The sequence below is a fragment of the Ceratocystis lukuohia genome (assembly GCF_044167205.1).
Source record: "Ceratocystis lukuohia strain C4212 chromosome Unknown Supercontig2_pilon, whole genome shotgun sequence".
Lineage (NCBI taxonomy): Eukaryota > Fungi > Ascomycota > Sordariomycetes > Microascales > Ceratocystidaceae > Ceratocystis > Ceratocystis lukuohia.
The window spans coordinates 2243879-2255358 of record NW_027263521.1 but is presented as its reverse complement, the minus strand read 5'-3'; the positions used below and the strand labels follow the sequence as shown (position 1 = coordinate 2255358).

Here is an 11480-nt window from a genome sequence, read left to right as displayed (position 1 = left end):
AAAAGTACGGCCAGCGGGCCTGGAGAATCAGTCTGTGGACATGAATGGGTGGTGAAACAGGCGCTTCGGCGGCCAACCAGTCCTGTTCGTCGCAAGGACCCGCCCCAGTAGATATCATGTCGACATCTTCAGCCTCATCGGCTGTGGCGGTGACAATAAAATCAGCCCCACTCCCAGACTCTGGAGGACTGTCGAAAATGGTTGCAAGATCCGAGCCAAGTCCCTTGGAGGGCTTGTCGCAGATGGCTCGAGAGGTGAAGGCCGGCCGCGTTTCATGGCTTATTTCGGATTCGGCCTGAGTCCCAAGAAATCCATACCGGCGCAGGTCAATTTCCATGATATCGCTAATGAGGAAGATGAAAGTCAGCAATTATAACGACGAGAGTTTCCCCTAGACCAAGATCACCTACCTTAAGAACTCTTCAAGCCCGGTAGGACTAACCCCCATCTCCATATCGGATTCGCAACCTAGCAGCCATGCTTTGGTCCCCTCTTCATTCATCGTGCAATAATGCCACCTGTAGCCCGCTTTATAAACTTCGTTGCCTTGTGCGAGTTTCTGCCACCGTAAAGACCCCAAATCCAAAGCAGATAACGTACATAAATTTGAAATCATAGTTGCAGCTGGTGTTTGGAAGTCTAGCAATGTGCCGGCCGAGTATACATGGAAATGTGAGCCTTGACTCTGCAGCGGAATAGTGCCTCCGGACACAAACTTGAGGGAGGAGATTGCCCCAGGGGCGGGAGGCGCATAGCCCTTAAGCTGAAACGATGGGGGGTTCACTTGGGCTGTCCGGGAATTTGCCGCATAACCTGACGATCCTACTACTGGGGCTGTAGGAATAGAGAATTGCCCTCGATTGTTTGCACACCCTGCCGTAGGCCGTCTCTCGGCACCGATCTGTGGTGGGCTTTGGAATGCCGGGTTGCCTTTCAAGTCAAGCCACCAAAGATCTCCGCTCTTATCCATCGCATCACTCAAGCCTCCAAAGACCCATACCCTGTCATTCCAGATGTATGCGGAATGATCGAAACGTGCAACAAAACGCCATGATCGTGACCAGGTAAATGTCTTAAGGTCGAGGTAGCATATGTCATCAAGGACGTAATTGTCCCTACCAGTAATTCCGCCAATGACGAAAAGCTTGTCCTCATGCAAAACAGCTGCGTGGCGGGCCCGGCCCTTGGGAATGTGGCCATTTACTTGTGGCTTGCGCCAGTGGGCAGTCTTGAGGTCAAAGATAATAAGATCGGAGAGGTATGTTCTGTGTTCATTTTCGCCGCCGAATACCAAGAGTTTATCGCCCTGATATAAAGTAGCCGTATGGCCTATATTTTGTTAGCCAAGATGTGGATGCCGTCCGGGGGTTTCCGTAAATCTAGCATGCTTCATGAACCAAGGCTATGGCTCAGCCTTGCTAATATGCATGCCCAGATATCGCCATATCGCCAATCATACGCGAGTACGACCGTCACTTACCCATACGAACGCCGGGAATATCGCCGTAGTTATCAACCAAACGCCATTGCTGATTGGTCAAGTTAAGACACAGGACATGATTGTACACCTCGTCAGTATACTGGTCAAATCCGCCAAAGGCATATATCTGGTTGTTTCCGCAGTAGGTCACAGAAGCATTGACCAAGCAAGCGGGGCGCTGGCCATCTGTTCTGATGACTTTAGGACGGTAGCTCTCTGTCAAAGCCGGCCAGGTTTTGGCAACAGAATTTGACATAACGTATGTGTTGCTAGAGCTTGAGGACCCAGGAACTGAAGTGTCCATGGCTGAGTTTGGGTCGGGCAAGAGATAGGCGTGAGGATGTGAATGGTGAGGAGATGAAGCACCACCGGAAGGCGTGACAGGGATACTACGAAGCGGTTCGGCCATGTAATGAAAATGAAAGCAACGGTTAATGTAAGAAGGCGGAATAAGGTGAGTTAGATAGCGAAGGTACCGCGCAATTGCAATGCGACAAGTGAGGTTGCGAAGATATAGGAAGGGCGGCTTTTAGTTTTCGGTGTTGACGGTTGGGTATCAATGACGTTGGATATGCGCTAGAGAAATGAAAACCAAGCAAAAGGCGCAAGTATTCCCACAAAGAAATCACGCATAGGACGGGCAAGTCACAGAACAGGTGAGAAGACCTTTCCCTTGGCTGGGGCAGTAAAAGGACTCTATAAATGATGTAAAACAACAGCGGCAATATGATCTGGCAAAGACAGCGGCCAGGCTTGCTTTGCTTTGCATCTACAACAAGATATCAGTCAGGGTTTTCTGTGTGGCAAGACGATCGATCCGTCTATCCGTCTATCCGTCTATGCAAATGTGAGACCCCCTTGTGTAGGATCCAGGCCAGACGAAACGAACTGGGCGGCAATAATACGGCCTTGTAAGAGACTAAGGAGCAACAGGGGAAGGGGCTGGCTGAGGTTCTATTCGTGACAACAATGCCCTGTGTGATGCGGAGCTCCCGTAATGTGGTCACGTGATGATAAAGGTATGATAGTTGCTGTCCCAACAGCCAGAGGCGCTGCAGTAAATAAAAGCTGTCCTAGATCTCGACCTCTGAGGACACCCTCTTTGAGATTGTTCACAACCACACAGTCACCATTAAAAATACTTCCATCACCTAATACTACAAATCTATCCACTGATTCTCCGTCTATACTTTTTTCTAGCTCATATGCTTAGAACTCTATTCAATACCTGCTTCAAAACACTATCATCTGAGATCATTCTTTTCAACTAAACTAAACATCAGAATCCCAGAATCCCATCTTCTTCTAAACTTTGTCAAGATGACTATGACAACTCCTGGTCTCTCTACTCCCATCAAGTCGCACACTGGCATGTTCTCCAGCCGCACAGCTGAAAACCGGTTGCCACTGACTCCTTCTCCTCGCCAGCGCACTGCCTCCATCAATCTCGAGTCTTCACCATCTCCCTTCACCCCCGACAAGCCTTCCAACCGCACTGTCCATCGCAGCAATCTCACTTCTCAGTTCAAGCGCGCGAGTGTCAACCAGCGCGACTCCCCCAAGTCCAACATCGCTGCCGGTGTCTCCACTCCTCGCCGCGCTCTCGAACTCGGTCTTTCGGACTTCCAGTTGTACGGAACAGGTCCTCGCACCCCAGGTAGTGCTAGGGCTAAGAAGGTTGTCCGTGTCAAAGCTGCCCCCAAGACTACCATTACCTACGGCGCCGACCGCTTCATCCCCAACCGTGGTGCTAGCTCGGCCATTGCCAACGCTGGCTCAAGCAAAATCGACAAGCCACGCTCTAAGAAGTCATCCCGCAGTGGTGCTGCAAGTGGCTCAGACATCCTGGCGACTGCTACTGACGACGCCATGGCTGCTTTTGATAACTTGAATATCGAGGATGACGAAGAATTTGTCCGCACCACCCCTCGTACTGCTGCCTACCAAGATACTCTCGCTAAAGCATGCGATGTTGACCTCAGCACGCGCATCCTTCAATTCAAGCCAGCTGCCCCTGAAAGCTCCAAGCCCATTGACCTGCGTCAACAGTATAACCGTCCTCTAAAGCCTACTACCAACACTGCTCAATTTCGTCGTCGCATTGCTACTGCTCCCGAGCGTGTCTTGGATGCTCCTGGACTAGTTGACGACTACTACCTTAATCTCCTTGATTGGAGCTCCGGCAACCAGGTTGCTATTGGATTGGAGAGAAGTGTCTATATTTGGTCTGCTGATGAAGGCACTGTTAACTGCCTGATGGAGACGAAGCCTGATACCCATGTCACAAGTGTCAAGTGGTCGGGCGACGGCGCCTATGTTTCTGTTGGTCTGGCCTCAGGCGAGGTCCAGATTTGGGACGTCGGCGATGAGGCCAAGATCCGTAGTATGTTTGGTCACGAGACCCGTGTTGGCGTCATGGGCTGGAATAAGCATCTGCTGTCCACAGGCGCCCGCTCTGGGCTCGTCTTCAACCACGATGTGCGTATTGCTGAGCACAAGGTTGCCGAACTCGTCTCTCACACTGCTGAAGTCTGTGGCCTGGAATGGCGCTCTGATGGTGCACAGCTGGCTACTGGTGGCAACGACAACTTGGTCTCTATCTGGGATGCCCGCTCCCTGTCGGCTCCTAAGTTCACCAAAACCAACCATAAGGCTGCTGTCAAGGCTCTCGCCTGGTGCCCCTGGAACATGAACCTTCTTGCGACTGGCGGTGGCGCCTATGATCGCCACATCCATTTCTGGAACACCACCTCTGGCGCCCGTGTGAACAGCATTGATACCGGTTCCCAGGTCACGTCTCTGCGCTGGAGCCCGCACTACCGCGAGATTGTTAGTACTAGCGGTTTCCCAGACAATGCTCTCAGCATATGGAGCTACCCAACCCTTGTCCGCAACATTGAAATTCCAGCTCATGAAAGCCGCGTTCTCCACAGCTGTCTCAGCCCTGATGGTCAGATGCTTGCTACTGCTGCTGCTGATGAGTCTCTCAAGTTCTGGAAAATCTTTGAAAAGAAGCCTGCCTCTGCCTCGTCCTCCAGCATGTCTTCTGGCAAGGCAGAGATGACCAAGTCTTTGACGATCCGCTAATCTATACGTGTCATTGGCGAAGACATGCAATGCACTATGTGCGATTTTGCATGGCTGATGCAGGTGTCTCTTTGTGGCAACGGATAAAATATACTTTGTGTGTGAGCTTCAAAGTCCAAAATCTTTGTAGTCACTAGCGATAGTCTTGGTAGGTTTGGCTTTTTTTCTTTCAGCGGTCGGTCACTCTCTTTCGCGAGAGCATTCTGGTGATCTTCGTATTTCTACGAAGGGATCATGGGCTCTACGGCAACAAACAGCACCGATGAAAACGGGTCTTTTTAATTGTTTTATTGTTCATGATATGATTCGAAACGAGTCGTTGTCTTATTAGTAGCCATGACTATTGGATTGGCTGCTTGAGCGCAGGAATTCATATTATGGTATGGAGTAGGCGTTTTCTTTTTTTCTGCTTTTTGGCATGTTAATTGGGTATAGCTTTAATTGGAATTTGATCCTTGGACGGATGAAAAAAGCTTTGAAGCTTCTTCATGAATAAACAATTTGATTTCAAGGCTTTTCTAACAACATGAAAATGCAAGACGGTAATCAAGTATAGGCGGCGGTACTCTGACCTGACCATTCAAAAGCTTGGCTAATCTCAACGTTGGATTCTATGCTAGATTAGGGGGTATCGCCCCACTGGGCGAGGCTGGCTGACTAAGGATCCCAGGCTGGGTGTTAGCTGCAAACATGGCGTCTTTGAACAGGAGCAAAGTCAGCCCTGATTTCAACAGCCTTGGTGGCATATCGAGCATTCCTTCCATGAACAACACTCACAATCACATTCACAAGTTCGAGCCTCAAGCCAAACTAGGCTATCGTCATTCGCACATCTAGATTGGCAATTAGCAGTCTCTTGCGACCCCACGACCTAATTGTGTTATTCTGCTGCAGGCGTGCTGCCGTCATTGCTTATTCTTCGAGTCCTTTTTTCAGCCTTTTTACTCAGTGTTTTCTAGCAATTCGTCATCGTCTACACTAGTTTTCAGCCTGGGACTTTCCTTCTTTTCTCTTTGCTGTGCTCACGCATTGCAGAGCAAAATTACTAGTGATTTACGTTGAAACCAACACGAAAAAAAGATATTGCTTCACGAGCTAATTAGTTCCATCGGTATAACTACGGCACCCGAAGAATCTACGCCGGCCATAACCACAACTCCCTGAATCGACACAATCCTTATTTTTTGCCTCTTCAGTTTTATACCACTAAAGCTGCCATGTCAAACACAGCCGTAGGCGCCGTATACGAGCAGATCATCGACGATGTAATTAGCAGTGCCCGTGTCGACTTTGAGGAGAGTGGGATTGACGAGGCGACTTTGGAAGATCTGCGAAAGGTAAGGTCAAATAAACTATCTATGTTCACCCACCACAGCTTTGCCTTGCTAGTCGCGAGCATTAGCGAGACCTTTGGGTGATGAACAGCGACAATGCATCACCAAGCTGGCTAGCTCTGAAAGTCGCGATTGGTCATCGAGTGTTGGCGACAGGGGAGTGGGAATTCTGGGCGAAATGAAAAACAAAAAAGAATACTGTGCGACTTTCTTCGAACTCGTTATACGAGCCGTCGAAAAATGACGGTTTAGAAGAGAGACTTGAGAAGTGAAGGGATAACAATCACTGCCAGTGTGGATTTTTCGCCTTTTAAACTGACAGCTTATTCCTCCCCCCTCCCTGTGCTTTTTATTGGCTAGTTCTGCCACTGGTGACCGCCCCACACTGATATGTGACCAACAACACCAAAATGACACTTGCATCATCAGCATCATCACGTCAATTACCTTTTTTTTAAAAAAATAATTCCACCATAGACGCCTTTACTAACATGCAATATCCTCTTCTTTGTTTAGGGCTGGCAAGAGAAACTCACCGGCCTCAGCATTGCTGAGTTTTCCTGGGACCCAAAACCAGTTGCCGAAGCGCCCCCTCCAGAAGACGAATCCTCATTTACGCCAATGCTCAATGCCGACTCTGGAATGATGCTTCCACAAGGCTCCTACCTTCAGCCGGGCCAAATGCCGCTACCGGGAAATGACGAGTCTTACATTAAGGCCGAACCCGAGCAACAGCCAGAGTTGACTAATGTGTCTTTTCAAAATGTGGCTGCGGCGCGCGCTGCGCAACAACTGCAGAGCAACTATGGCGCTCGAGCTACTAACTCGATCAATGCTATTCGTACGGGTCTTGGTGGCCAGGAAAATGGGCAAGGCCAGCAGCAGCAACAGCCAGGCATTGCTTTGCCACATCCCTCCCAAACTGACGGCGCCGTCGACCCCGACGACAGTGATGTAGAGGGTGTCCTGATGCGTCGCCAAGCAAACGGCACACTTGAAGAGATGGGCAGAGTTGAAATCGACCGCCTGTTGCATAAACACATTGCTGCACGTGCCCAAACCATGGAAGGTGGTGGTCTAATGGTGCCGCTCAAGTCTGCTACTCGTCGAAACCGCAAGACTTCCTCTTCTAATGAATCTGCCGAACGTTCTGCTGCTAGTGGCCAGGTTGACGGTATTGATGACGACGACGATGATGAAGATGCTATTAATTCCGACCTGGACGACCCTGAGGATCCCGAGGAGAACTCGGATGATGAGGATGACCCGTTGGGCCCTATGATGCTATGCATGTATGACAAGGTGCAGCGTGTCAAGAACAAGTGGTAAGTTGGTTGTTATCACCTACAAGGGCTTGAAAAGTCTGCCTTGCGTGAATACGTGCTAATATTTCCTCGCAGGAAGTGTGTGCTCAAAGACGGCGTGCTTACGGTCAACGGAAAGGACTACGTATTTCACAAGGCTACCGGAGAGTATGAGTGGTAAGTCATTATGTGCATCAAGAAGCAAAGAGGCCGCACATATGCGCATGGTGCTGCGGCTTGATACTGCCTGCCATATTATTACAGCTGCGTTATATACTTCTTTGTTACGTTCAACTGCGCAGCTCATTTGCCCACCATGCATCCGCATGTCCTAGTTGCCATTCACCATACAAATGCAGACCATTGTCGTAAGATTACATCATTCATACAGTCGATTAAAGTTTAGCCTTGTTTTTTTTTTCTTTTGCTTCTTGAATTCTGAGTCACATTCCCTATGCATCATGCAGGCTCAACTGCAACTCTTCACGACACCAGTAAGGCCGGGGATAAACCCGTTCAGCAGGGAGTATATGCAAGCAAGTGGGCGGAGTTGGGCGCAGACTGAGAGTGAAGAGAAAAACGCGTAGACCTTTTATGCACAACAACAGGCAGCTTCATTTTGAAGAATAAAAAAAAATAAAGAATAAAAACAGAATAAAAACAGAATAAAAGGAAAATGTTGGTCTTTATCGGTTAAGAAGCTGCAGCTGAGAAGTCCACGTGCGCTCGAGGAGATTTTGAGAAAGCGTAACACTGTCGGAATAGTGCCCTGTTATAGGCTAAACCTGCGATCCCCTTACTGTCAAACCCGTGGTCTGCGTGTCCCTACTTGGCCTGCTATAGGCCTCTATGATCCCTCATTGACCTGCTCCTGCAGAGGCTTTGCAGCGCTCTTGCAGCGCAACCTCCAAGCGAATAAGCCCATCGATGCCATAATAACGGCCATAAAGCCTCAGTTGCAATGCTACTCTGATTCGTATCGATTACTTGGCACAGTTTGGTTGGTTGAGAAGTTTCGGGCCCTAATTTGACGCGTTGTCCGTCCTAGTGTGACATTGAACTTTGTTACCTGTTCATTTCCTAGTTGGTTTACTGGGATAGCTAGATATGAGTGTCGAAGTACCGGGTGAGCTTTTTGTTTGCTTCGGCCTTCGGCTGTGGCATTAGTAAAGGTAACTGTGTATGGTGTATGTATGTGCATAATCCCTCTTCCCAAGCCTGGATATGAAGCTTGCTGTCGCTTGTCAGTGCCACTCCCCCCCTTTTATTTTTCCATCCACTCATAACCCACTGAATACTGAACATGCAGATAGAGACCCGACAGTTTGGGAAGAGAAATAGCTGGGTTACAATGTTAGTGGGCCAGGCCAAGCCAGCCACCTCCGCGGGTGCGAGGCTGTAGGGGCTATAGGGGCTTTGGGTTGGGTGTGCTTGCAAGACTACTAAGGACATCGGTGCGATCTCCGAAATGTCATAAAAACACGTTGATCATATGGGGGTCGCGGATGTTTGCCCAAGCCTAGCTGGACCTACATATGCATGCTAGTCCAAAGCAGGTATCGTCCCCAGCCTACAGCAGCCTGTTGGTCTTGTTGTGTACCCTTCTTCCGACCAGATTTCGCTCCGCACCTGAAGGGGAAGGGGGGGGGGAGAGGGTACAGAGCTATCTGTACAGCTTTCCCAGACCCGGGATGACAAGAGAAACCCTTCTCCCCCGTCCTTCTAGGCTATGAGGCGTATTGGGAGCAGGGTTCTAGGTATATCCTCATTGCTCTTAGCCTAGCAATCCATGCAGTCGAGATTGAAGATTGGTAGGATAGATACATCCAAGGCTGAAGTAAGTAGTAGCTAGACTACACCTAGACCACACAACATCTTCTTTTGTGTCTATAATTCGAGCCAGACCCGACAGACTGGAACCGAAAGTCTCCGAGCTCAAGTTGTAGTCTCAGGTTTCTCCTGACCGCTATTTTAACAATGCGTTGTCCCTTGAAAAGAAACAGAAGAGAAACAGGCCTAAAGGGGGGGGGAGGTGAAGGGCTCAGCGTAATTCGAGGCAAAGTGAGAATTCAAGCTTCATGGCAAATAAGAGCTTTTTGAGGGTAGCCTATTTTGTGTAAGTAATAGTTAGCGTTGCACAGATAAGTGACAAGTGACATTTGTATCCATTATGCTATGTCATGTTGTTTCTATCATATATGGCATAAACACAAGTGCCCTATAACTTGGCGCTTTCAGCTGAGTCTGAGCGTCCAAGCATGTATATAAATATAGTTGCCATCAATAACTCTCTAAGCAAAACGTAGGGCAAACTCCGAGCCAAGGATTGATGACCCTCAGATGCGGGCTAAGAGCAAGGAACAGCCCGATATTGCGCTACACGGGTTGCCATGAGGTGTTAATGTTCCAAGCCCATCATCATGAGCTACTGCCCCTAAAAGAAAAAAAAAGAAAATTACAAGACTCACCTCGGGCTAAGAATGATGTTGAGTTCTTTCACATGACAGGCCCCCCTTTTTACCAGACTGGTAATTCATGCCTTGTACCGGACGAGGTCAAACTCGGCCACAGTAATGGAACGGCATGCCGTAAAATGACCACATGTACAACGATACAGCTGCTTTGTCATGTCCCGACAATCTGGGCCACTAACTTGTTTTTGCCTCCCCCCACCCAAATGTGTAGCCGTAGAATTTGGCTAAACCCCTGATTTTAGAAGGGCTTTGTGCCATGCTTGTGCTTCTTATGCTTCTGTGGGCTCCATTGTATGTCTTTGTTATTGGGGGTTAACAGCGTCCTGTTTTTAGTTGGCTTGCGTGCGGATGGTAAAGTAACTCTGCCATATAAGGACATGAGAACACAAGAAAGTTTGAGTGCTGTCGAAAATGACACTCATGTGTGTTGTTTTTCTAATTGATTGACATAGGGTTAGAGGAAATACCACCCAATGGCTTGCTGCACCTATTATTCGTGCTGTCTCATGAACGAAGGCAGATCCAGTCTCCTTAATAACTGGCGCGAAGCCGATTGAGAAGCGAGGGAAAAGAAGATTCCAGATAGCTTATGGGCTTAGGGGGAGGACCTTGCCAGGTTCCTTTTGACGACGGGTTTCTCAATTTTCTTTTCGTTCTTCCAGGCGGAGTGCATGTGCATTACTAGGTCCACATGCCTGCGGTGATGTTGGCATGGAGCGAGAAGTATACCCTATACCCACCCATGTACCCAGGTATATAGTGCATGTCAGTAGGGACACCATTAATTTCACACAATGGCCTTTGTCACCGACCTTACCGTGCTATATCCGGTGGATGCTTTTGGACCCTGGGAATACAGTGGGCTGCAAAGGCTAGGCTGCATGCCGTCCGTCTCATGAAGCCCGAGAAACAAGCCTAGGCCGACTAATAAAGGCGTGGGATTTTTTCTCCTTTATGGCGCGTTGCCTCCCATTCGTGTTGTTTCTTGCAAGAAGAGCAGGTTGGGCCTGATCCTTTCTTTCCTATGATTCCATTTTAGCAGCAGAGGCTTTTCCGCCTATTGCACTGGTATCCCTGTTCACGCACCCTTTGCAGCAGATCCTTGGCTAGGCTTCTAGTAGGAAGGAGCTAGATTGGAGCTGCCTTTTGTCTTGGGCATGTATAGAGAGAGACAGGATATATATGCATATGTCGGTGTGAGCGCACTGCGTTTAAACCAACGCTTAGTTGATTTGGACTGCCAGTCTTCTAGCAGTATGCCTGTCATACTCGGCCGCCAAGTCTATGTCTCGGCCATGACCGTCATTGCAGGTCTCACACTAATTCCCTTTATGATTGAAACAATACGGAGGGCAAGGGATTCCTGAAATTCCCAGCATCCAGCATCCAGCAACCCAGAAGAACTATCTTCACCGAAGCGCTGGGCAGGGAAGGGCTGGCTTCTGTGCTCGAGAGGTCTCCACAGGCCCCTCTCCTTCCCCCTTAAACGGGTTGGCACGAGAGCAGCCGGGCTTCGTGCTGCTTCCATAGCGCTGGAAAGAAGACAGTTGGCTGGATGGCTGGATGGCTGGATGGATGGCGACGATAGGGCTATACAAGGTAAGGCGTGGGTGCTGTCAAGAGACTCACCTAGCACACGATGCTTCAGCCGCCGGCGACATTATACAGTTGCGCAGCCGGTGAAAACAAGGCCAGCAGAGAATGTAGAGAGAGGGAGCCGTACGAAAGTAGTAAACAAGGGGGTGGAAGGAAAATAAGCGAAAAGGAAAGGAACCAAAGGAAACCAATCATTGGGGAATGG

The 11480-nt window shown here is 49.1% G+C and overlaps 2 protein-coding genes across 2 annotated transcripts; both read left to right on the top strand.

The window, feature by feature from the left end:
* Positions 1-2800: 2800 nt before the first annotated feature.
* HOO65_020557 (WD repeat-containing protein slp1) lies at positions 2801-4567 on the top strand (the record flags this gene model as incomplete). Its single annotated transcript, XM_071000099.1, has 1 exon — positions 2801-4567. The coding sequence occupies one exon, from the start codon at positions 2801-2803 to the stop codon at positions 4565-4567; it is 1767 nt and encodes a 588-aa protein (XP_070861195.1).
* Positions 4568-5784: 1217 nt separating this feature from the next.
* HOO65_020556 (Transcription initiation factor IIA large subunit) lies at positions 5785-7703 on the top strand (the record flags this gene model as incomplete). Its single annotated transcript, XM_071006606.1, has 4 exons — positions 5785-5904; positions 6418-7226; positions 7302-7382; positions 7673-7703. 4 exons carry the CDS (start codon positions 5785-5787, stop codon positions 7701-7703), a joined length of 1041 nt encoding a protein of 346 aa, XP_070861194.1.
* Positions 7704-11480: the final 3777 nt, after the last annotated feature.